The 26,393-nt window shown below is 42.9% G+C and overlaps 1 protein-coding gene across 4 annotated transcripts; it reads left to right on the forward strand.

Annotated features, from left to right (window-relative positions):
• Positions 1-1,391: 1,391 nt before the first annotated feature.
• Positions 1,392-25,795, forward strand: LOC149314116 (aldehyde dehydrogenase family 3 member B1-like). 4 transcript variants are annotated; one of them, XM_089520556.1, is made up of 10 exons: positions 1,392-1,413; positions 10,251-10,413; positions 10,571-10,681; positions 12,673-12,793; positions 12,971-13,056; positions 14,124-14,205; positions 15,730-16,116; positions 16,412-16,578; positions 23,887-23,986; positions 25,219-25,795. In XM_089520556.1, exons 2-10 carry the CDS (start codon positions 10,252-10,254, stop codon positions 25,410-25,412), a joined length of 1,410 nt encoding a protein of 469 aa, XP_089376682.1. In that variant the 5' UTR covers positions 1,392-1,413; position 10,251; the 3' UTR covers positions 25,413-25,795. The 4 variants fall into 4 exon arrangements, with proteins under 4 accessions (XP_089376682.1, XP_089376681.1, XP_089376683.1 ...); XM_089520555.1 differs by lacking the exon at positions 1,392-1,413 and adding an exon at positions 3,027-3,131; XM_089520554.1 differs by lacking the exon at positions 1,392-1,413 and adding an exon at positions 7,963-8,224.
• The last annotated feature ends 598 nt before the right edge of the window (positions 25,796-26,393 follow it).

Below are 26,393 nucleotides of genomic sequence, written 5' to 3' on the forward strand. Positions count from 1 at the left end.
AGAAGGAGATTAGAGGCATCTCCATGTGACAGGCCCCAAACTTGGGAGAGGGCTTCATCATCTGTACCCAGACCCGGTTGCACTGCAAGTCCCATCATCCCCAGCAGCAGCACCACCACCACCCTCAGAGCCAGGAGGGGTGCTGGGAATGTTTATGGGGGAAGGTGGCAAGATGATGGGGGATAGTGGCTTACTCTGTAACCAGAATCCCTTGGATTGCAACCCTCATCATCCCTCACCATTCTCACAGGCCTCATACACCCTGAAATGAGGGATGCTGAGAATGTTTATGGGGGAAAGTGGCAAGGTGTAGCCAGAATCCCCTGCAACCCGCATCATCCCCCGCCTGGCCCTACCTCTGGCCCATGACCTGCCCAAAGCCTTTCTCCAGGAACTGCAGATGGATAAGGAGGAGGAGGAGGGGTCACATACTCTGGCCACCCATGGGCCAGTCTCACTCTCTCAGCCCCATGGCAGCCCAGAAGGGTTTTGGACTAGATGGCTTTACCCTCTTCCTCCGCCGCCGCCTCCGGCCCTCCCTTCCCGGCTTCCCGCTCCCTTCACACCGCCTTCCCCCACAGAAAAGACAGGCGCCCCTTCTCCCCGCCCCAGAGGCTGTATCCCTCTGAAGGGAGAAGAAGCAGTCCCTTGAACTCGGACCACCTGCCCAGCCACATCCGCCATTTCCTTTCTGCTAGGTGGATCATTCCAGCCCTCTCCAACCACCCTCCTCACTACTTAGTGACCCTTCGCTTGTTACTAGAAGCAGGGGCAGAACTGAGTATCAGCTCCCACCACCATGAGCCCCCTTAGAGGGTTATCACACGAGAGAAACTGGAGGGTTAAAGTGGCCCCAATGCAGAGTTTAAAGACAACTTTGCAGTCGCTTATCACATGACGCTGCACCCAATCCGGAGGGAATCCAGGGAGAATGGGAGGGGAATCAAGAAATGAGCAAATTTGCAAAATTACTGGATTCACGCTTTCTTTTTGCTTGTGGATTGACTCCCTTTGCGTCAAATCAGCTGTGTGGAAAGCAAGCCTCAGATGACTTCATTTCCCAGGATGCCTTGCTGTGCCAAAGAGGGAGAGTCCTCTCATGTCTTAAAGGAATACACACACACTCCCCACTTTAGGTTCCCCGGCTGCTTTTCCTCCTCTAATTAAGGAATCAGCTGCTGGGAGAAGGCAGAGAGAGGGCATTCTGGATGTCCTCCTGGAGAGGAGGGAGAAATGGACCCGGCTGCCTCCTTTCTCTCTGTGTGTGTGCCTGGTTTTGGAGCTTGCAAAGGGAAACACCTTTTGGGGCTTCTGGGCAAAGAGGATTCCCTGCCCTATCCCTTCCCCTCCCCTCCCTGGAGCATGTGGGGAGGGCAATTGTGGAAATGACAGTTTTGAGCATGCTCAGAAAAGGTATTTCTATGTTGGCAATGGGGATTTGTTTGTCTCCTTTTGATAGCCAAATCCGCATTGGACCCACTTTAATGTGCTTTTAACCCCTTGTTGTGCTCTGTGTGTGATAACCAATAGCAAATGGGCTTGCTTTTGTGGGATGCCAGCACTTTGATTATTTTTGGGATGGAAGCACATAGGATCTCCATAAACTCCTAAGTGCGAAAGGGACCTAGGAGTCCAAGTAGACCACAAGTTGAACATGAGTCAACACTGTGATGCAGCAGCTAAAAAGGCCAATGCAATTTTGGGCTGCATCAGTGTCTAGATCCAGGGAAGTAATAGTGCCACTCTATTCTGCTCTGGTCAGGCCCCACCTGGAATACTGTGTCCAGTTCTGGGCAACACAACTGAAAAAGGACATTGAGAAACTGGAGTGTGTCCAAAGGAGGGTGACTAAAATGGTGAAAGGTCTGGAAACCATGCCCTATGAGGAAGGACTTAAGGAGCTGGGGATGTTTAGCCTGGAGAAGAGAAGGTTAAGAGGTGATATGATGGCCCTTTTTAAATACTTGAAGGGATGTCATATTGAGGAGGGAGCAAGCTTGTTTTCTGCTGCTCCAGAGAACAGGACCTGGAGCAATGGATGCAAGCTGCAGGAAAAGAGATTGCACCTCAACATTAGGAGGAATTTCCTGACAGTAAGGGCTGTTCGATAGTGGAGCACACTCCTTCCTTGGAGTGTAGTGGAGTCTCCTTCCCTGGAGGTGTTTAAACAGAGGCTGGATGGCCATCTATTGGGGATGCTTTGATTGGATTTCCTGCACGGCAGGGGGTTGGACTGGATGGCCCTTGCAGTATCTTCCAACTGTACGATTCTATGATCTTTGTATATATTGGAACAAAGATTAAACATCTGGTGTACGCTTGACTACACTGTCTGCATACCCCCAACAAAACCTATATAATGTCCTATATGATGTGGGACATGAGCAAATAAAAGCTAAAGACACTCATGTAAACATATATCTATGCTACATAGCTATGCTCCAAAGTTGGGGCGGAGGACATACCCTGGAAAAGGAGGACCTTTGGTCCCCCCCGACCTGATCTTGTCTAAGAGACATCGCTCCACTCTTTGATCATTGTATAATTTTATTGCCACTGTCATGTGATAATGTGTTAATTTTTAATGGAGTTATCACTGTTATTGTATTTTATTGAAGTGTTTGTATGTAATTTTTAGATTGGAACCGCACCTCGATCCATCTGGGAGAGGCGGTAAAATATAAATAAATAAACAAATTTATTATTATTATTATTATTATTATTTAGCCACTTATATAATGTCCCCCATATAATGGAGGACATGACTAAAGACAAGCCTAAAAACACTCCAGGAAATGTAACTCCATGCTTCTTAGCCATGGTCCAGAAAGGGAGGGCATTGGGGAACAGGGCAGAATAAATGGAGGACACTCTGGGCGGCCTGCAGAGAGGAGGAGGAGGGCGACCTGAATCATCTGCGGAACCTTCCCCCGCTTTTTGATTCTTTGCTCCCGGGTCCAGAGTTCTAATCCTGCCTTGTCTGCAAAATTGACCAATCAGCGGCGGCAGAGGCGGGTCCTGGCCCCAGAAGAGCCCTAGGGAAGGGCGCCAGCAGCGACATATCTTTCTGCAGAAGAGGGAAGGGAAAGGAGGAGGAGGAGGAGGCGGCTTTAGGAAGTTGAGAGACTCAGGTAGGTGGGTCGGTTGTGGCTGTGCTCTGCCCAAGTGCAGCAGGGTGGCCGGATGTCCTCCTTTTCCAGGGCAGAGTCCTCCATTTCAGCCTCCTTCTGTCCAGGAGGAGTCCCAAAACGCCCTCCCTTTGGAGCAGGACTCCTGTAAGAAGCATGGGTTTGCATTCCTAGGAATGTTTTCTCCAAAGCTTTCGTTGGGTATTGCAATGAACTTTTCCTTGAAGGCCCTCCATTCTGAGGGGCACTTGTCCTCCTTGCAGGGGTTAGCCATGAAATGCGGGAGAGGAAGGGCAGCTGCACCTCTCCAGGGCTTTCTTTCTGGTTTACAGCTGCTGCCAAGGCAGGAGAGGCCCAAATTATTATTATTATTATTATTATTATTATTATTATTTGTATCCCGCTCTTTTCCCAGAAAAACAAAGAATACAATTAAAAACAGGAAATTAAATTATTACAATATTAAAACAGATAGTTATTAAAAGAATAAAACACAAACTATATACGCTTGTCCCTCCCTATTTGCTAGGGTTAGGGGCACAAGACCCCCGTGAATATGGAAAAACTGCTAATAACAAAAATGCCATGTTTTGACCTGAGAGGAGGCCTCTAGGAATCTCTAGGTCAGTGATGGTGAACCTATGGTACGCGAGTTTTCTGGCACTCTTTTCCTTTGCTTCATCCCTTGCATCCTTTGTTACACACCCCTAAGTTTTACTCTCGACTTATCTATGGGCCATATCAAAAGCCATAATTTTGGCCCTAAAACCTGCTTTCAACTTATACATGAGGTTGATTTATAGTCAAGTATATATGGTAGGTCTTCACCTGCTGGCGGAAGGCCATCAAGGAAGGAGCCATCCTGGCCTCCCTAGGGGCAGCCGCTGAGAAGGCCCTCTCCCCACCAACCGTTCCTATGATGGTGTTAGGAAAGAGAGAAGGTCCAGAGGATCTCAGAGTCCGGGTCTGTTCATACAAGGAGATACAGTCTGCCAAATAGTGTAATATTTTGCCGCCTGAGGTTATGGATGAGGATGATGCTCACTCTGGCACTTAAGGAAACCGATAGTGGTTGTGGTGTGCCTTCAAGTCGTTCCCGACTAAGGTGGAACCCACTGGGTGACCTTGTGTGAGTCACACTCTTACAGCCTCAGGGGGAAGACAAGGACAAATAGTCACATCTTGCCAAGAAAACCTCATCATGAGTTCACCTTAGGGTTGCCCTGAGTCAAAAACGGCTTTAAGGTATACACAACACGCACACACACACACAAGGTGAATGTATTGTAGGAGTTTATCACACAAAGGAGATCAGAAATTATTCCATGAATATCCTGGAAAAATCGCATAATTATGTGAAATGATTTCACATGACCTTGCACAATTAAAATGGTCACAAAGAAGAATTAACTTACATCTTTTTACTTTTGGGATTTCAGCGACAATGCATTTCCGACGTCAGTTTATTTGCGCAATTACATGTGATAATCATTCAAGCAATTACTTGCCATTTTTGCTTTATTTGCGGGATGCTTTAAATGCACTTTAATCTCTCTTTAATGCCAAAATTAGCTCCAGTGTGATAAACTCCATAGGGTTTTCTTGGCCTGTTTTATTCAGAGGGGTTTTGCCATTGTCATCCTCTGAGGCTGAGAGGTCCAAAGTCATCCAGTGGGTTTTCATGGCCAAGTCAGTTTCCATTTCCAGAGTCATTGCTACCCCCGCTTAACATAGTATAAGAATAATAATATTTTGTTTATTTAGTGTACATATTTTCGTTCGCACATTCATGTAAATTCATATTTAAACATTTCTAATTGATATTTTTATTTAATTTTTTGACAATATAAATGAGACTTCATTCTAACACAAATACTGTCTGTTATATAAAAGAGAGTTGTCTTTCTTTAACCTTACTTCATTTCTTCTTCCTTACTCTCTCTCTTTCTGACTTCCGGTTTTTCCACCATTACTATGGTTTTAAAATACAAGTATAATTCACCTCATATATTATATAATGCATACATCTCATATACATAACATGAAATCTAGAGGCAAGTAAAACGTTAGTACATATTACATTGATTACATTGATTGCACAACCATATATCATACCCAAAAATATTGCATTCTTGCCTTCTTAATCACTTCTCCTTGTTCCTATATTAACTCTTTAATATCAATCTATTGCCACCTCCTCATTTGATTTAACAATTTAAAAAAACATTGTTCTTGTTGATTGACCTTCTTTATATCACAGCACCTCTTGCAACATTTTGCTGCTTATCACTATTATCCAGTTACTATGATCTGTCTACAAGCATTTTACATTACTTCTATATATTGTCATATTTAAACATTTTATATGGAAATTTGTTTTTAGTTTTTTGTAGGTTTTTGCGTTATCTGGCCATATTCTATAAGAGTTTGTTCCTGATGTTTTGCCAGCATCTGTGGCTGGCATCATCTTGGGCTGGGAATTGTAGTCCACTTCAAGGCATTAAGAGCCAAGAATGGGGGCGATGTGGGTTGCAATCCAACAATGTATCTCGAGAGCCCTCATGTAAACACATTACATGATGTGACATCAAATACAAGTTTTTATCTGGGTGACCATGGGGAGAGGTGGGGAAAAAATACAGTGGCCCCTCCACATTAGCTGGGGTTAGGGGTGAAGGACCCCGGTGACTGTGGAAAAACCACAAATAAAAAAACACTATTCTTTTTACCTAAGAGAACACCTCTTTAGGAATCTCCAGGTCCTCCAGTGCAACTCTGTGGTCAACATCTGCCAGAAGTTGATCATGGAATCATGCTGGAGGACCTACAAATGTCTAGAGAAGTGTTTTCTCTAGAAATTTCTAGCACAACTCTATTGTCAGCTTCCGTCAGAATTGTGCTGGAGGACCTAGAGATTCCTAGAGAAAACATATTAGCCAAAATGGCAAATAATCAAATCTACAAAAGTCAAAGCCCCAAATGTGGAGGGCTAACTGTAAATAAGTTTTTTTTTATCCAGGGTGACTGGACTATCCTGGGGAGAGGTGGGTAATAAATAAATAAAAATTTCTTATCCTCCTCTCCCCATGGATCGAGGTAGGAAACAACAATAGACCAACAAATTCACAACATCACTTAAAAAATGCAACATCAGTTAAAACACACACATCAATTTAAAAGCACAAACAAGACATGTATTAAAACAACTCATATTTAAAATTAATTGTTTAAAATTTTAAAATAATTGGGATAAGTCTACTGGGAGAGACTGGTTTTAATACTGCTTCAAATTTGGACAGAGTATTCAGCTGTCAAATCTCTTCCTGCGGGTCATTCCACAGTTTAGGGCAGTTGGAAAAAAAGTGATTTGTCTGACAGTTTTCAACCTAGTCCTGGCTGCCTGGAATAAATGTTTGCCAGGGGACCTGAGTGTACAGAGTGGATTTATACAGCAGGATGCCATCCTGTAGGTAACCTGGACCCAAGCCATGTAGAGCTTTAAAGGTAATAACCAACACTTTGTACCTTGCCTGGAAGCTAATTGGCAGCCAGTGGAGTGAATATTGCTGTAATGTGTTCACTCCCGGCTGTGTTAGTAACCAGTCTGGCTTCCGTGTTTTGAACTAACTGAAATTTCCAAACTTGGTACAGAGGTAGCCCAATGTACAGCACATTGCAGAAGTCAGCCTTGAGGTTACCAGCATGTGCACTACCATCTTTAGATCCTCCAGCTCTAGATAAGCATAACCCCAAAGGAAGTAGACTTTAGTCTATGACAACTCATGCTGCCAACTTTTTCCTTTCAGTTAGTCCCAAAGGTGCTACAAGATGTAAAGTCGAAGGCTTTCATGGCCGGCATCCATAGTTTTTTGTGGGTTTTTCAGGCTATGTGGCCATGTTCCAGAAAAGTTTCTTCCTGATGTTTCGCCAGCATCTGTGGCTGGCATCTCTGAAGATGCATGGAGTGAAGTTCCTAGGGACAGACATTTATACTCATGAATAAACAGGTTGTATGTGTGAAATGCAAAACTTGTTGATACAGTTTTGAGGTGACAAGTTCAGTTTTAATGCTGTTCATGGGGAACAAAGGTGGCAAGAAAGCTATAGCCTAAAGCCAAAGTAGGTAAATAACCATATGAATAGTGGAGGGAATTATTGGAATGTACTGTAATATGATGCTGACTGGCAAACAGAAAGGAGATGTGATAAAATGGGCAATGGAGGCCCTGATAAGGGGTGTTTGCTAGTGTTATGTGTAGGGTTCCAGGCAACCATTGATTCTGTTTAACCCATTGCTGGTGGACTGGAATTTGCAGATATATTCCGGTTCTGCTACATAGTTCTCTTTCCAATCTCCATTTGAAGTTTTGTTGTTTGTTCAAGGACTACTGTTCTGAGGTCTGAGATGGAATGTGCAAGAAGACTGAAGTGTTCTGCAACTGGTTTTTGTGTATTCTCATTCCTAATGTCTGATTTATATCCATTTATCTTCTGGTGTGGAGCCCTGGTGGTGCAGTGGTTAAATGCCAGTACTGCAGCCACAACGTTGTGAGTATGATCCCAGGGGCTCCAAGTGAACTCAGCCTTCCATCCTTTTGTAGGTCAGTAAAATGAGTACCCAGCTTGTTGGGGGTATTTGGCTTACAGATTGTAAACCACTTAGAGAGTGCTGAGTTCACTATGAAGCAGTATAGAAATGTAAATGCTATTGCTGGCCTGTTTGCCCAGTGATTGCTGACAGAGGATAACATATATCACATTAGAAGGATGACGATGACGATGATAATAATAATAATAATAATAATAATAGTAATATTTATTTAGGGCCCGCCTCTCCCCGGAGGATCGGGGCGCGTTACAATCAAGAATAAAACATAGTAAAATAATAACACAATCTCTAACCTACAATTAAAATACAACAGCATAAAAATAGTTTTTCTCACACAACCAAGGATCTTGTCCACGTCATCAGTACTTACCGACTCGAATTGATCCAGTTTAACAACATAAGCGGAGTTGCTGGATACCTCTCTTACTGCTTCTGCTGCAATGCTCGGGTCTAAGTCTGATGAACAAGGAAAAGTACTTCTAATATTGTGAGTGATGTAATTACTGTATATACTCATGTATAAGTCTAGAAATTTAGATTAAAAAATTGACCCCGAAAACCTGAGTCGACTTGTCCATGGGGCAGTGTAAGTACTGTATTTTAACGCATATATGTGGTGAAAGGCAAGGGTTTCATTTGCCCTGGAAGCACTGACCCACTTCTACTCTCTCAGCCATCCAGCCTTTAGTATGTGCACAGATAGTTATGCCTGCTGGAATTTTGTAAGTTCTTTGGCATTGTTTTCCTTTACTTTGTCCTTTATATCCTTCATTACTTGTGCCTAACTTTTACACTTGACTTATCCATGATTCATACCAAAATCCATAATTTCGGCCCCAATATTTGCCCTCAGCTTACATATGAGGTAAACTTATAGTCCAGTATATACGGTAGGTCGTGTAATGACATTTCCCAAGTAGATGTGTGGGTAGAGTTGGCATTTGGGGTTGTGGCAAGGTCTTGTACCTATCTCCCACAACACAAATGTGGAGTTGGGTACCTAAAAACCAGTTTCAGTATTCCTGGACATTACATCTTGGGTCATAGAAGAGCAGTCCTTGGACAAAAGAGCCTACAAAGGAAGATTGGAAAGAGAAAAATACAGAATCTAAAAAGTCATTATACAAAAGGAAAAAAGAGTTGGGGAAGGCAACGACACTGTTTCAGCAGGGCTTTGGGAATGACCCTGCTTGGCACCTCACCTCCTTTGCAGTAGTTCCCTGAAAGGACTGCTGGTGACAGCAGTTGAGGAGAAACCTTACAGGAGGAACCTTCAGGGTGCAGAGGGCTTTTCAGACAGGGATGGTGCAGCCTGAATGGTTTCTGGTGGTGACAGGTGGGGGAGTTGCCTTCAGGGATGTGGTATTCCGATCAAGGCTAATGAAAGAGCTGTATTTTGCTGTTCCTGGCTCAGGCCCAACATGATGTCACACTTCTTTGCAGAAGAAAGATATTGGCAAAAGAATTGGTGTGGTAGGAAAATGCTGCATTTACCCTTTTTGAGGTACAAAAGTGTTGTGTGTCCATTTTTCCTGCTACGTTGGTGGACTGAGAAGCTGTTGTGCAGTTGACACGCCCTAACATGGATTCAAGGAACAGAAAGGCAAAGATGCTATCCTTTAATAATCTATTGAAGGGACTTTTGTTATGGACTGTGTTTTTCTATATCTGTTTTCTATATATTAAGTGTTTTTATTTGGTTTATAACAATACAAAACAAACAATTAATACATAAATAACAAATAGCATTGGAAGACTAAATGTAAACTTGTATAATAGCTTCCTTTCATGGGGTAATAGCAGTAACAAAGTCCTAAACACATTACTCAGATTTGCTGGTTGATGAACTTGGGATCAAAGTATCTTTCCAACAGATAGCTTGATGAGTAGGAGGTCTGATCGCAAATGAGTTGGTGCTGATGTAAATCAATCAACACTGACCAAATATCTATTTTCTTTTTAAATGTTTATACTTTTAAATTGTTTTTAATCTTATTGAGAATTTAATTATATTTTAACTTTTGCCTGTTGCGAACTTTTATATGCATTTAACTTTTGTAAGCCACCTTGAATCCCAGGGGTGGGGAAAAGGCGGCATATAAATAAATAAATAGTTAGCAGCAGCAACAGCAACAACAATATAGTTGTAGGGTATGGGATTCATATAATAATAATAATAATTTGTTTTATTTATATACCGCTATTCCAAAGATCATAGCGGTGAACAGCAAGTAAGCTAATTAGCACGTAAGCTAATTTGCCCCCAACAGTCTGGGTACTCATTTTAGCGACCTTGGAAGGATGCAAGCCTGAGTTGAGCTTGGGCCCTTTTGCTGGTCTTGAACTCGCAACCTTGTGGTTTTGAGTGAATGGCTGCAGTACAGGCATTTAACCACTGCGCCACCAGGGCTCCATGCGCCACCAGGGCTCCATCCATAGTTGACGTGTGTGTGTGTATGTAGGAATTTTCCTTTGCAGCCTTTTGATTCTGTGAGCCTTGTTTTTCTCCTCAGCATGAACCCCTTCGCAGGCCTGGTGAACAGCTTACGTGCCACATGGCAGTCAGGAAGGACACGCTCTATAGAGTATCGGAAAGAGCAGCTGGAGGCATTGGGCCGCTTCTTGGATGAGAAGAAGAGTAATCTCTTCCATGCCCTACATGAAGATTTGCACAAAGTAGGTGTGACTGTCCAACCAAAGGTTCTAATGAGACTATACCTCTTCTCCAAGTCAGAGGCACCAGATCAGTTGCTGCATGCTTTGTTTCCTGACCCTGAGGTGGACCTTATGAATGAACTTTTTCTTTTTCCCCCCTGCCCTGCCCTCCCCACAGCCTGCTTTTGAAGCCGAGCTCTCAGAAGTTTCCTTTACGAAGAACGAGGTGAATTATGCCCTTAACAACCTGGACCAGTGGATGAAAGATGAATATGTGACCAAAAATCTAGTAAGGAGATGAATTTGGGTGAGGAGAAAATGTGACTTTGCATGTTTGTTGGAAGAAAGGTTTACAGGAACTATGCTATCTCATTAATTGGGGCAGGATGGATCTCATATCTTTGTCCTTTTAAAGCCAAAGATTATATATATACACACACACAATGTGGATTGTTTTAATAAGTATATCTTATTTGTCCTTTTAAATTGTTGTGTATGTTAACTGATGTGTTTTAATGTGCTGTGTCTGTTAATTGTTGTTTTGTGCCTCAATCCATAGGGAGAGGTGAGTAAGAAATAATAATAATAATAATAATAATAATAATAATTTATAACAATAATGTTGTTGTTGTTGTTATGCAGTGGGCCTTGGGATCTGCTGTTGTTTGGTTCCAGGACCCACTCACCTCCGTGGATACCAAAATCTGTGGGTGCTCAAGTCCCATTGTATAAAATGGCATAATAAAAAGAATGGTGTCCTTTATATAAAAGTCAAGGATTGCTTTCTGGATATTTTTTTTTTTTTGTGTGTGGGTGAATATTTTTGAACTGTGGTTGGTGGAATTCATGGATACAGAATCTGTGGATACGGAGGGCCAATTGTAATGTATGGATGTGAATCTTAAGACACTGTGTTGGCTTTATTCTGGGGTGGGAATTATCTGGTTCTGTTGATGTTGTGGAACTGCAATTCAAAGTGTTCCTCATCATTGCCTCCACTTGCTGGGGCTTCTGGGAGTTCTATTCCAACAACATCAGGAGGGCTTGATCTGTGTATTTGTAAAGATTCCAAAGTGTATCTCAAACTGTGGTCTCCAGCAGTTGATCCCTAGTGATGACTTAACTTTTTATTTATCAACTTAGATTTCAGCTGGGTTAGTTAAAACATGTCTGTAGCTCAATTTAAATCCACTCAAGCTGTTTTGTCTTAGAATGGGGTGGGCAATCAGTAATCCTTCAGCTGTGCTGCGACTCCGACTTCCATGAGCCATATCCAACATAGCATCCATGTTGAAGGATACTAGGATCTGTAGTCCAAGTATATCTGGAAGGTCTCGGTTTTAGGCAATTATCATATGGGCCCATACAGACAAGCCAAAATAAAGCTGCTTTGGGTCACTTTGGAGGTATGCTGTTTAAATAATGCATGCATCCTAAGAGGCCAGAAGTCGTGCCAAAACCTCACTCCATTCATAAGGACTGGAGCGCAGCTTTGACATAGCTTCTGGCCTCTTAAGATGTGTGTGTCATTTAAACTGCATACTTCCAAAGTGACCCGAAGCAGCTTTATTTTGGCCTGTCTGTACGGGACTATATGTTACAGTATAGCTAGTGAGTCAACATGGCATAGTGGTTTGAGTATTGGACTGTGGTTTTGGAGACCAGTTCATATCCCCAGTTGGCCATGGAAACCTACTGGATGACCTTAGGGAAGGCCCAGACTCTCAGACTCCAAAACCCTGTGATAGGTCCACCATAGGGCCAGCACACAACAACACCATATTTGTTGTTGGTTTTCTGTATTTGGAATGGGAATGTAAAACTTCCAGGGTCCAAAATGGAAATTCACCAGAGGTTTTGTTGTTCTTCTGAAATAAGGAGGAGCCAAAATCCTGTACTGTTTTACAATAGCCTAAATTTTCACCTGTGTAATTAGGCTGGATCCCATATTGTTTAACCAATTGCACAGCAGGCTCCAAAGTCATGATCTCATCTGCTGTGAAACAATAAGTTCCCCAACTACAAAATCAAAAGTGAGTGAGAGAAGGCTGTGCATTTGTTTGTGGGATGATTAAAATATATGTCTGCATCATCAAAATAGCCAAAAGAGAGGGTAAAACAGGGTAGTCTTTATGTTATCATGATCAAAGACTAATTTGAAAACTAGCTACTAGTGGACCCTTACTCTCAAGCCAAAGGAGAGTTTTTGTTGCTACACCCTGCTGTGTTTTTACTCCGTTCCACTTACTTCATGGACTTTTCCTGCTCTCTTCCTTATAGGCCACCAAGCTTGACAGTGCCTTCATCCGCAAGGACCCCTTTGGTGTGGTGCTCATCATTGCCCCTTTTAATTATCCCCTTCAGCTTGCCTTGGTGCCTCTGGTGGGGGCTATTGCAGCTGGTGAGCGAGAAGCTGTTTTGAGGGATTCCATTTAGTGCTGCTCAGCTGAATCCCACGGTCGTTTCCCTTGGATTGTAGTCCTCTTCATAATTGCGAGCTAGTTGATTGGTTGATTCCAGGGATGGGGTGGGTTTGTATCTTTTCCCATCATAGTAATGTGTCCTTCTTTTCCTCTAGGGAATTGTGTGGTTCTGAAACCTTCTGAGATAAGCAGCTGTATTGAAAGGCTCCTTGCTGAAGCTTTGCCTTGTTATCTTGACCCAGTGAGTTTATAAGGCCTAAACTTGCCTTATTATTTTCATCCAGACACTTCACTTGCCTTCAGTCCCATCCCGCCAGAGCTTGGAACAATTGCATGGGCCCCTATCAAGAAAACCACATATACAGTACAGAGTTGTTGCAGAATTGTTATCTTCTGGCCTGCTTTAACCATCTTTGAGCAATGTTGGGGATGAAGTAGGGTTTCTAAGCCACAGTGATCTCAAATCTAGTTTTGTAATATTCCTACCAGCCTACTCAATCCTGCCTCACATCCTTGCTGTAAAGCCATAGAAGAATTAGTGATACGGTTAATGAACTGCACACAGAGGAAAACATTTTATTTACATCAGGGATGGTAACTGAGCAGCCTTCCAAATAGTGTTGAACTCCAACTCTCAGTGTGAAGTCGAAGGCTTTGTGAAATCGAACTCCAACTCTCAGCATTCCTTACTACTGGCTATCTGGTTTCCTGGCACATTACATACTTATAAGACTAGTTAATACCCCCTCCCTAGCCACATGAGGGCTCTCTTGTCCACTTCATCACATCTCTTTCTGACACCCACATTACATTCTAATTCATATGATTATCTACTCACCTTGGCTTTAAGCAACATTCTTCCTCTTGCCTTTTTCCCTCAGTGATCATCATTAAAACTGAACTTGTCACCTCATCTCCATACCCACAAAGTTTTGCATTTCTATTGCCATTTTCATACAAAATTTGCTTACGTAGGTCTGTCCCTGTTCCCTCTACTCCACCCAATGCATCTGAGGAAGTAGACTCAAGTCTATGAAAGCTCATGCTACCAACTTCTTTTTTTCCATTAGTCTTAAAGGTGCTATAAGATCCCTTTGCATATTGGCTGTATGCTTAGAGCTGGTGGGAGTTGCAGTTTAGCAACATCTGGAAAGTTGCTCAATTCCTACCCCTTCTTTAGATGAAAAACAAACATTGTGCTCTTTCCTCTTAAGAATTCAAGCATACCATTAAGGGTTTGAGTACCTATCACATAGGTTTGCTTTATCTGTAGGGAAAGGAACCTTCTCCCCTTTTCTTTTCTTCCAGGAAGCCTTTGCTGTGGTGACAGGTGGGGTGAAAGAGACAACGAAATTACTGGAGAACAAGTTTGATTACATTTTCTTTACAGGTGACCTCATCTTTTAAATCTGTAGTTGTTTCCTCTTCATAAAATAAAGTGTTCTGAACATTGTATTTCTGTCCACAACCCTGTGGTGTAATTGATCATTTAAAGTTCACGGATAGGATATTAAGGTTAATGGAGAATGATTTATTCCTGATCATCCAATGCTTAAGAATAGCTTAATCCAAGCCCTTCTTATACCATACTGCCTGCTGACAATTGCAAACATTGACCACATTTGCGTGTGTAGCAGCTCCATTGTGCCTTGTTAATCTATCTAATGCTATGTTTTCCTTTATAGTTTCTTGAACGGTAGGCCTCTTGTTTAGTAATGCAACAGGCCAGAGCCGTGCCTACCCCCCCCCCCCCCCCCCCAGATTTCTAGTATTTTCCAGCAAAAATTGTTCTGTCAGGAAATAATTTAAACATACCTGAAGCAACTATGTCAGCTAAGAGGTTTGTCTTTGGATCAAATGAAGCATCATTTTGATTTGCTCTTATTCAAAACTATGCACCAAAATTTCTGTACATGTAAAGATTCTAAAAATATGCATTAAATTTGCTTGAGCAGAGTTGTATTGTCAATACTTAGTACAAAACAATTACTAGTGCTTAATATTAGTGTTTGTGTAGATGTTACCCTATGGTGATCCCATTAATTTCATAGGGTTTCTTTGGCAAGGGCTACTTAGAAGTGATTTGCTGTTGCCTTCCTCTGAATACCTACATCAACTGGTATTGCTTGGTGGTTCCCTATCCAAGTACTAACCAGGTGTGATACTGCTTAGCTTCCCCAATCAGAGCAGATCTGGTGCCTTCAGGGAATAATAATAATAAGTTTAATTTATATCCCGCCTCTCCGAAAAGATCGAGGTGGGTTACAACATAAGATGCATAAATAAAATACATAAATACATACATAAATCAATACATAAATCCCCTTATTCCCCCATCCTTAATCTAATCCACATAATTACAAAAAGAAAAAAATAATAAAACAGTTAAAATCAAATTAAAACAGTCACAACTGGGGCGAGACATCTTGGGGCAGACATTGGCCAATCCATATCCATGGAGCTGGGTTGATCAATCAGGGAAGGCCTGCAGGAAGAGATCTGTCTTGACGGCTTTTTTTGAAGCTGTCAGGATTGGTGATATGTCGGATCTCTTCTGGCAGGCCATTCCATAATTTTGGATTGATACTAATAATTAGCAGTACCACTCTGCTTGGGCAGACTTTGTGTGTGTGTGTGTATACACACATAAATATGTTGCACAAATTTGGCAAAACATGTATGCGAACACAGTGCAGAAATGTTTTGCAGTACATATTTTAATTGATAGTTAGCAGGACATTTGAATAAATTTTTGATAACCTGTCAGAGTTAAGTTGGCACTGGTAGACTGTGCCCTAATTCTTTTATAAGCATAGTATTTGGATATCTTACATGCAAAATCTAGGATCAACATTCTGGGTGAAGCCACCTCTGTAGATCTCTGACTTCCCTAAATCTTGCCATCCCTCTGCAGGGAGCCCCCGTGTGGGACAGATTGTTATGACTGCAGCGGCCCAACACCTGACACCACTGACTCTAGAGCTGGGGGGCAAAAATCCCTGCTATGTGGATAAATCCTGCAATTTCCAGAATGCAGCCAATCGGATAGTGTGGGGAAAGTTCTACAACGCTGGCCAGACATGCACTGCACCCGACTACGTGATCTGTACCACTGAAACATGGGAGAAGCTGATGCCTTGCCTGCGCCAGGCCATCGGTCACTTCTATGGCTGCAACCCCCGTGAATCACCAGACTTTGGCCGCCTAGTCAATGACAAGCAATTCCAGCATGTCCAAGCTTTGCTGAAGTGTGGCCGGGTGGCCATAGGTGGCGAGACAGATGAAGGTGATCGTTACATTGGTGAGCATAGGTAGCTTTCTATGTAGGGTTTGGTGAAGAACATGGAGCCTTCTAAGTATCATAAGACTGAAACTCCCAATAGCCACTGGGGAAGATCATCAGTTGTGGAGTTCAACAATATTTTGAAGCCTTAATTTGTTCCTGACCTTGGTTTAGACAGAGCAGAAAGCATTTGTGGACTTGTGAATCATGTGGAGGTGCAGCCAGGGGGGAGTGCTAAGGTCCTGGAGATAGGGGAGCAGTATGTCACAGATACCATAACATGTCTTGATGTGATCTATTTGCCTGCTTACAGCCCCGACAGTGTTGGTTGATGTGAAGGAGTCAGAACCAGTCATGCAGGAGGAGATTTTTGGGCCTATCTTGCCCATCTTTACTGTGGCTGACTTGGATGAAGCCATCCGGTTCATCAACTGCAGGGAACGCCCATTAGCTGCCTATGCTTTCTCTTCTGACTCCAAGGTATGTGTTTAAGCTTATAGCTTACTGTGTCCTGGAAACTCAGCATGAACCTTTCCCAAGGAGGCCATGCCACAAAGCAGAAAAGCTTTGATATATTAGAATACAGATCACAACCAGCTACCAATTATTATTTATAGCTGTAGCCTATCTAGTATAAATTCTCTCCACTACTGCTTAAAAAGCAGTGTCTAGGGAGGTAGTCATGTCAGTCTGTTGCAGGAAAAAAATGACAAAAAGTCTGGTGGAATCTTAAAGATTTGCACATTTTATTTCATATAAGCTTCTATGGATCACAACTTACTTTACAAAATGTGTGGATTTTAACAAGTTGGTGTATTTTTAAAAAGGTAATTTGATACCACTTGGTCATAATTTCTGAAATGTAGCCCATCATGATTAGTAAGAGTAACTCTAGTTCAGTGGTTCTCAAACTGTGGGGTGGGACCACTAAGGGGGCCTCGAGACTTGGAGGCCCTGATCCCTCCCTCCCTTGCTCTTCCTCTTTTTCCTCCTCATTCTCCCCACCAAACCTTTTTGGTCCTGGAAGGGAAGAGAAAAGTATGAAGAGTGCTTGGAGTCTCTGCCTGAGAGAGAGAAGGAGGAGGAGAGCTATTTCCTTATAAGATATTAAAATATGAGTATACATAAATGTGTTAACACTAAATATGCACATAAACAAATTATTTATTCATATATTATGTCAAGCAGGAGAGCATGATGTCTAGATGTAGATGTAAAGAGGGTCACATGTAAAAAAAGTTTCAGCACCATTACTCTAGTTGTTTATTACTGACATTGCATATGTCTTTGAATACAAAAATGCCAAAGATCCACCAAAATGACTCCAAGTAATATTTTAGGAGTAATGAGTATATAGGATCCATTATACTTCTTAATATTCTGGCATTTATCAATCGTTACATTGCTTTTAAATAAGAACGTTGCCTCAAAAGTCACATGGACATTGTTGTCATTCCCCGCAATGCATTACTTGCAGCTTCTGGCCTGAGTGTTCTCCATTTAGAGCAGCAATGGAAATCTTATGACTGTATTGCAGCTTGCAGCATTTCTCACCGTTGGCTATGCTGGGTAAAACTGATGGGACATGCAGTCTAACCACATGAGGGTCATAATTCCAATATTTACAAATGATGGGGTTGCTTCCCAAATTTAAGTCCCTACTTCATCAGCTATCGGTGGCCAGCAGATGGCGCCAGTGCAGGACCCAACTGGTTTCCCGACAGGTTTTTCTAATTCTCAGAGGCCTGTAACTTTCTTTTTAAAAATCCAGATTCCATGAATATGAGATGTTTTGTATGTTGGAAGATGACTGGTTTTAACATCAGCTATACACACATCTTCCATAGCTTTTTTAATGTTAGCCAACATATCCATAAAGTATATTCAGTATATACTCTCATATTCTTGAGGTTTGAAAGCCAGAGCCTGGTATGATTGCCATAGCAATTCTACTTGGCAGAATGTGTTCAGAGAAGGTTTCCCGGTGCCCTTCTCTGAAACTTAGAGGGTGTGACTTGCCCAAGGTCACTTAGTAGGTTTCTATGATGGAGCTGGGATTTGAACCCAAGTGTCCTAATCCCAACACTCTAACATTATCACAGTTATTGAAATAAATGTGTTCCTGTGCATTACTTCTTTAACAGAAAATTGGCAAGAGAGGCAAAAATAACATGGAAAGAATAGGGATTGATCCCTACACCACAAAAAATATTTCAACATGTTTTGCCAAAGTTTTTACTTAAAATCAACAGTATGCAAATGTGAAATGAAACAATCAGATCAGATAAGCCTTGCATAAGTAAACAAAAGCATAGTATCTTAAAGTTGGAAGGGGTCTTATGGGCCAGCGAGTCCAGCCCCCTGATCAATGCAGGATCTCCAGCTAAAGCATCCCAAGCAAGTAGCTGTCCAGACTTTCCTTGAAGATGTCCAGAGAAAGAGACCCCACCACCTCTCTAAGCAATTGGTTCCATTGCTGAACTATTTTGTCAAGAAGTTCTTTCTAACATTCAATCGAAATCTACTCTCCTGCAACATAAAACCATTAGACCTGATCCTACTGCAGCAGAGAATAGGCGCACTCCCTTTTGTCTGTAATAGCCCTTGAGATATTTTGAGCCTTCTACAGACCGCTTGAAATCTTCAAAAATGCATCCAGAGATCCCCCCCCCCCAGTCACCACCCTGTTTTTGTTATGATTTCCATTTTGGTGGCCAAATGTAAAGCTCTGTGCCTTTTTTAATTGGTGAGGCAGGCTAATTCACTTTTCCCCATTTCTCTCTGTTTTGCTATGTACTCATGCTCAATAAAAAAAATTATAGAGGGAGCAGCTGTTACTTAGCCTGTTGTAAACAAAGACAACTTCCACAATATGGGCTGAAAAGTAACCTCTTTACCAGCTCAAGTTTTATTACTTTATTCACTGCAGACATGCTGTTACAACCCAGCAACTTGTGTTTCTCCAGTCCTTCACCACTCTCCCAGTTCAAAAGCTGTTTCAGAAAACTTCCAGCTAGATAGAGGACAAGGAAGAAAAGAGAACTGGCTGGGCGGACAGAAAAAGATTTTGTAAAAAGGAGCTTCTTTGTTAGAGGCTTAGTTCACTGAGGTATGCCTCTACAGTGGACTTTTGGTATGTATGGGGTTTTGGTTTCAGCACCTCCCCCCATACCAAAATCCATGAATGCATGGTAAAATGGTGTCCCTTATATAACATGGCAAAATCAAGGTTTGCTTTTTAGAATTTAAAACACATATATTTTCAAGCTGTGGAGAGTGGAATCCATGGATACAGATAGCCGACTATATAAATTTAATGTTTTGAATGGGTTTTGATATTAAAGATACCAAGTATCTGTTGGTGGACCTCCTCCTAGATGCAGTTCTTAGATCACACAGTACTTTATATTGTTACATTGAAAGTTCTGTTTATTAAATATTTTTGAAAGATTATTTCCCAGCAGAGAAGGTGAGAGAATTGGGTTGCTCTTCCCATATGCTCCTAGAGGCAGGGACATAATAAGCATAACAAAAGATCTCCCTGCCCCCCAATGGGAGGGGCAACCCCTCAAAGGACAGTTCTTTTCCTGCCTCGCTCCTAGTAGGATGTGGACCTTCGATTCTCAGGAACATCTCACCTTTGTCCTATTTGTTATTTTTAAATAATTTCCCTTACTTCTTACAATGGAAAAGCCTTCGTCGGAGCCTTCACCCCAGCCACTTGCCCCAACTTTGGTGGAGGGGCAGCTGGCTCAGGATATGGGGACAGCAGAAAGCAATGTTGCTCATCCAGAAAAAGGGTTTTCCCCTTTGTGCTACTAAGGAAGCCCCACACCCTCAGTAAGCAGAATCAGCCTTGAAAGAAGGCCCACAAGGCCTTATCTATCACTATGAGGGTGACGGCCTCCTCCTCCATGATGGCTAGGCCCTCCATCTAGGGACCTACTGGAAAACTCCCCGGCCTTGTACACCAAGCTGCACCAGTCTGTGAACAAACTGGCCAAGGCCTTGGCTTACACAGCAGGTGGCACCCTTGATGCGGTCCCAACACTGTGCTGGGGCCCAGGCAGCGACAGTGAGGTTCTTCGACAGCTGTGGCTCAAGAACTAGAATGTCAACAAAAAGTCAAAGCAGAACCTGGCCTTCATTATTTGGAGACTCCCTGGACCTGGTATTGGTAGAGGGCAAGGACAAGAAGAAGGCCTTGCCAACCAGTAAGAAGACTTGAGAATAAGAATCACTACAAGGCCAAGCGCCAGTCCTTTCGTTCCTCTAGATCTTCCTACTCCACAGGTTCCACTGGATCCTTCCAGTCCAGAGATTCCAGACAGCCTAGACAGCGATGGGAAGGGTTCAAGCCTCAGCAAAATCAACAGGTGGGCTTTCCCCAAAAGGGATCCAACACCTCCTCCACCAGCAAGGGTCAGCGAAGGAACCAACACTACGGGCTTCCTGGACCGGCTGGATAGAGATGTTATTGACGGAAATAGAAAAGGAATAGTGAAGGGTGGGCTTAGGAGGGAAAACAAGAAGCTCAGTCTTGGACATATTGAGCTTCAGACGTCGATGGTGCATCCAGTGGGAGACAGCTGTTAAACAGGATGACACTTGCTGCTCTAGCTCGGGTGAAAGATTAGGGGTAGAAAGGTACAGCTGGGTATCATCGGCGTACAGATGGTAGGAGAAACCAAAAGAACTGATAAGTTTGCCAAGGGAGAGTGTGTATAAAGAGAACAAAAGGGGACCCAAAACAGAGACCTGAGGAACTCCAACAGATAAGGGGACAGAAGACGAAGTCTGACCACCCGAGACCACTGAAAAAGATCTGACAAGTAAGATGTGAACCAATCGAGAACAAGGCCCGAGAAACCAAGGTCAGAAAGTACGTCTTACCCTTTCCCTCCACCACTCTCTTCTCCTTCTGTGTCATGTCTTTTTAGATAGTAAGCCCGAGGGCAGGGAATCATCTAACTAAAAAGATTGTATGTACAGCACTGTGTAAATTTACAGCGCTTCATAAATAAAGGTTAATAATAATAATAATAATAAGGAGACAGTGGTCCACGGTGTCGAAGGCCGCAGACAGATCGAGAAGGACGAGGATAGAGTAAAGGCCATTTGCCTTGGCCCGCAAAAGATCATTCGAGATCTTAGTGAGGGCTGTCTCTGGAGTGCCGTGGATGAAAACCAGACTGGAAGGGATCCAGAATAGAGTTGGTTTCAAGAAACTCAAGACAGCGTGAGTAGACAACTCGTTCCAACACCTTAGAAAGAAAAGGAAGAAGAGAGATTGGAGGATAGCTAGCCAAGGAAGAGGGGTCGAGAGGTTTTTTTCAGGATAGGGGAAACTAAGGCATGTTTGAAGACTGAGGGGAAGGAACCTGAGGAGAAAGAGAGATTAAAGATATAGAGGAGGGAGGGTAACAAAGAGGGGGCTATAGAGATTAGAAGACGAGAAGGAATTGGATCAAGAAAACAGGTGGTGGGTTTGGATGAGTTCAGCAGCAAAGAGAGTTCTTCCAAAGAAACAGGAGGAAACACAGAGAGTTTATTAGTAGGAGGGGCGAGGAGACTAATGGTGGGAGCCAAATCAAGAAGAGTTAACTCAGAACGAATGGTAGTGATCTTTGTAATGAAATAATTGGTGAAATCGGAGGGAGAAAATAATGGAGAGACGGAGGGTGGAGAGGGTTTTAACAGTGTGTTGAAACAGGAGAACAAATGCTGTGGCCGTCTCTCGTTGACGCAGATCAATGATTTAAAGTAGTCTTGTTTTGCCATCGACAGGGCGTGTGAAAAAGATAAAAGAATGAATTTATAGTGGATAAAGTCGGCCCACTCCCTGGACTTTCTCCAGAGATGTTCGGCTGCTCGGGAGCAGGACCGAAGAAATCTAACAATGGGAGTGATCCAGGGCTGAGGCCTAGTCGTAGAGGACACGCGCGTAGATAACAATCCGTCCAGACCTACTTTCCCAGGGTCAGGTGTTCAATCCCGACCCAGCCTGGCTACAACTTCACACCTGGAGGCTGAATGGCTCATGCTCCAGCAATATGGCTACTCACCAGAGGTGATAAACTCCATCCTCGCCTCAAGACGTCCCTTCACACAGAGGATCTACGAGTGTACCTTCAGAGCATTTCACAAATGGTGTCCATGCAAGCACACCCACTATCTCCACTTCTTGGCATTAACCCTCCTGCAGTTCCTACAGGACGGCATCAGCCAGGGTCTCCAACCCAACATGCTAACATCCTTCCTGTTCCACAAGGAAACAGCCAGGATCTTGGCCAACCCGCACATGAGACGACTCCTCAAGGAGATCACTAATCTCACTCCACCAACCAGACACAGGTTCCCTTCATAGGACCTACACATGGTACTCAAGGCACTGACCATCCATCCCTTCGAGCCGCTTTGGGAGGCATCACTGAAGCACCTCTCCTGGAAAGTGCTCTTCCTGACCGCCATCACCTCAGCCCACAGAATTTCCAGGTTGAGCGCTCTGTCGGTGTGCGAGGACCTATTTGACTTCAGACCAGATTTGGTGTTACTGTGCACGGATCCCACTTTCATTCCCAAGATCAATTTTCCCTTTCACACATTGCAAGACATAATTTTGCTGTCTTTCTGTCCAAATTCAACAGCAGAACTAGAAAGGATCTGGCACACCCTTGATGTCCGCAGGGCAATCAAAATTTACTGCAAGAGGACGAGACCATTTAGGATCTCAAAGGCCCTCTTCGTCTCCTTCAGCCAAGTTAAGAAGGGGAAGAAGGTGTCCCCATCCACCCTGGCCAGGTGGATCAGAGTGTGCATTGTGGCCTGCTACAGGGCCCTGGATTTGCTCCCCCCAAATGGGGTGATCGCATACTCAACCAGGAGCGCAGCCACTTCTGTGGCCTGGTGTACCTGCACACCCTTGCTTGAAATCTGTAGAACTGCCACCTTGAAGTCCCCATCAACCTTTGTCAGGCACTACAAGCTTGAGCATTTCCAGGTGGCTGAAGCACCTTTAAAAAGAGAGTACTCCAGCACATGCTACCGACTTCCCCATCTGCTTCGCAGCAATCCCTCCCAGATTATAAAGAGGGCTTTGGCAAATCCCAGTTCTCAGGAGGATCTCACCTTCTCCACTGGGAAAAGGAACATTGGTTCTTACCTGTTATACATCCATTTCTGCCACATCCCTTGTTTCCAGCACCAGGTTCCTAGCGCACTGCTACCAAAAAAACAAAAATGACAAAAAGAATGAAAAGAATAAAAGAGAGAGACTAAAAGGACAAAGACCTACCTCTGGCCAGAGTTTGCTATCTCTAGGCTGGCTAACAACTGACCTTTGAGGGGTTGCCCCTCCCAATGGGGGGCAGGGAGGTATTTTGTTATGCTTATTATGTCCCTGCCTCTAGGAGCACATGGGAGGAGCAATCCAATTCTAGAATTGGATTTCTCTGCCAGAAATGGAAGTATAACAGGTAAGAACCAACGTTCCTTTTCATGGTAGCCAAAAATCCTAGTTCTTACCATTCTTACATAAAACAATAGAAAATTCAGTCTTGCTTCAAATGGTTTTGAATAATTTATCCACTTAACTATAAGGTTGGAGGGACAAGACAAAGTGAATAGGCTCCACCATTCTTTCTCCCACTGAATGTGTCGCTGTTGTTGTTGTTAAAACACTGGTTTCTGCAGAACAGAATTTGTTGGGTCTAGAAATAACTATACTGCGTCCTTTTTCTTTAATAAAAAACCAAACTGGAAACACTTATTTCTTTTCGATCTCTATAGATTGTGAATCAAGTATTGGCTTGCACCAGCAGTGGTGGCTTTTGCGGCAATGATATCTTGATGCAAACAACGTTGATCTCCTTACCTTTTGGTGGCATCGGTATGACTACAGCTATTTCTAATTCCTTCTTTTGCATTCCAGTCTGGTAACACATGAGAGTAGATGAGCTTTCTATTTCCTAGATTTGTTTTTGGGATAAAGAGGAAGACCTTGTAGGTTTCCATACTATCCTTGCCCACATTTGCAGATCATGGGCACAAAATACAACAAAGAGATTAATAGCAACCCATTGTGCCATATCAAGCTGCAGGCTATTAGGTTTACTTACGAGTAGATTTCCTGACAGGGACAAATAGCCCCAAATCCCCCGCCCCTCATCCTGGCTTGTTGCGTCCTGTTTACATGACAGGCCAAAACCCCAAATTGGGTCCCTTTTCACTTGCTGGCCCTCACTCCTGGAACCTCCTTCCCCCACGAGCACGGGTCATCACTTCTTTAACCAGTTTCAAAACTGAGCTGAAGACTATATTGTTCAGGAAACTGTTCCCAGGCATTGTGTGACTATTTATCCGATTGTTACCTAATATTTTATTTTATTTGAGCTCTGATGTTCTCAATCTGTTGCCTCCTTATTTCATCTAATTCTATCTTGTATTACTATCTATTGTTTTATATGTCTTTTGTAGATTGTACACCACTGGTAGGTTTCACTTTTATTGATTTTATTGTCTGTATGTACAGCGCTGTGTAAATCTACAGCGCTATATAAATAAAGTATAATAATAATAATAATAATAATTCACAATGCCCACTCCTGACTTGGGACTTCTTCTTTGCAACCTGCATTTAAATAACGTGACTTTTTGCTGTGGGTTTGGTAGCTGCTATCAAATTGATTATCTCATTCTGGTGTGCCAGAATGTAATCTCTTCTCATCCGCCCCCAGTATTCCTTCGACACCCTTAATCAGTAGATGTCAGATGTCCAGCATAGTCCAATGCATTTAATCAGAGTAGTGCCTAGTTTATACAGTAGGCCTACTCCCTAGTAGGTGAGGATTGGACTATTTATTTTTAACTTCCATCTCCTATGATTGTGTCCCAGTCAATTTCACTGTGCCAACAGGAAAGCAAAATGCCCAGGCACATGAGCCACCAGTCTGCACAGTCAATATCAATGGTTGTGGAGAAGGAACTCTGTACAAACACACCCGAAACCTTATTCGCATGAGAAAGAACAGAACAAAGAACTACCCAAGCTGTGTAGTGAACTGAAAAGTTCTGCCCATGAGCAGGTTTTAACCTGGATGCTTTCTTCTTCTTATGTTGTAGGATGCAGTGGCATTGGCAAATACCATGGCAAGTTCAGCTTTGACACATTCACTCACCACCGTGCCTCCCTCTTGCGCAGCATGGGCCTGGAAACAATCAACTCAGTGCGCTACCCGCCATATGCTGACCGCAACATAGGGCTGCTGCTTTCTACTACGGAGGTCAAGCGCAAGGGCATATGCACTCTGCTATGAGCTCCCTTGAACCCGATAGACTTTATGCTAGGCTGATCATACGTATCATTTTAAATGGGACTGAACCTTTCTTTTTCATATTTTCAGATTGCCCTGTCTTTTTAATATAAATATCAAATTTGCCCTGTTTTCAAGAAAAATGAGCTGTTACATTGGAAAAATGCTTTGAAGATTCCTGTTTGAAATTGTGGTAAAAAAATTGTCATGGAATTGAATAGAAAATTTGCTAAGATTACTTTATCAGAGAAACATTCATGGCACGATGGTGCTGAAATCCAGTCTCCCTCTACGTCTGCCTAAAATTTTGTATGAGTTCTGTCAGTGAAGAATAATTGTTAGCTCAATATGTTAACGTAATAAAACTTTTGTTATTGTTTTAAGTATTGGTTTACTTTGTCATGAATACAGAATATTACAAAACCCTGTCCTGTATTTTGCCATCCCAGTGTCCCATTTTTGTCTCAAGGAAATATGGTCCACCTGCCTTATGTCCCATTAGTTGCGACTTCCACGTCATTCCCATTCAAGAATGTTACCTTCTGTAAAGGCCTTGCTCCCTCGTCTTGGTTTCTTACCCTGTGGCCCTCCTTCAGCACTCCAACACTGATAGCCCAGTACCAGCTTACAGTAAATTTAGGTCACAGTTGAGGAACACATGGCCCTCCCAAGATGCTACTGAACCACAGCTCAGCTCTCAGTGCTGATGCTGTTGCCTGGGGCTGATAGGAGTTGCCGTCCAAAAACTTCAGGAGGGCTACGTCTTTCCCCATCCCTGATGCACTCACTATTCCTACACTCATTTTACTCACATTAGTGTCACAAGATAACTAAGGATAAGAATGTGCTAAGTTTTTGCACTAGGTTCAAGTCAGAGATTAATTTGCCATTTAGTACAGATTTATGGTGTTAATTCTGATTCAGTGTTTGTGAGGACCAGATTTTTGTCAAGAATGACTCAAATCTCCACCTAAAGACTAAATC

Source organism: Sceloporus occidentalis, unplaced genomic scaffold (genome assembly GCF_023333645.1).
Source record: "Sceloporus occidentalis isolate IW3139 unplaced genomic scaffold, rSceOcc1.0.p SCAF_4, whole genome shotgun sequence".
Classification (NCBI taxonomy): Eukaryota; Metazoa; Chordata; class Lepidosauria; order Squamata; family Phrynosomatidae; genus Sceloporus; species Sceloporus occidentalis.

What these genes read in the sequence shown, in the direction of transcription:
- LOC149314116 (XM_089520554.1), top strand. Translation starts at nt 8,178, where the DNA reads ATGCTCGGGTCTAAGTCTGATGAACAAGGAAAAGTACTTCTAATATT. An exon ending in AATATGTGACCAAAAATCTA is followed by an intron (nt 10,682 to 12,672) that starts GTAAGGAGATGA and finishes TCTTCCTTATAG; the next exon opens with GCCACCAAGCTTGACAGTGC. An exon ending in TGATTACATTTTCTTTACAG is followed by an intron (nt 14,206 to 15,729) that starts GTGACCTCATCT and finishes ATCCCTCTGCAG; the next exon opens with GGAGCCCCCGTGTGGGACAG.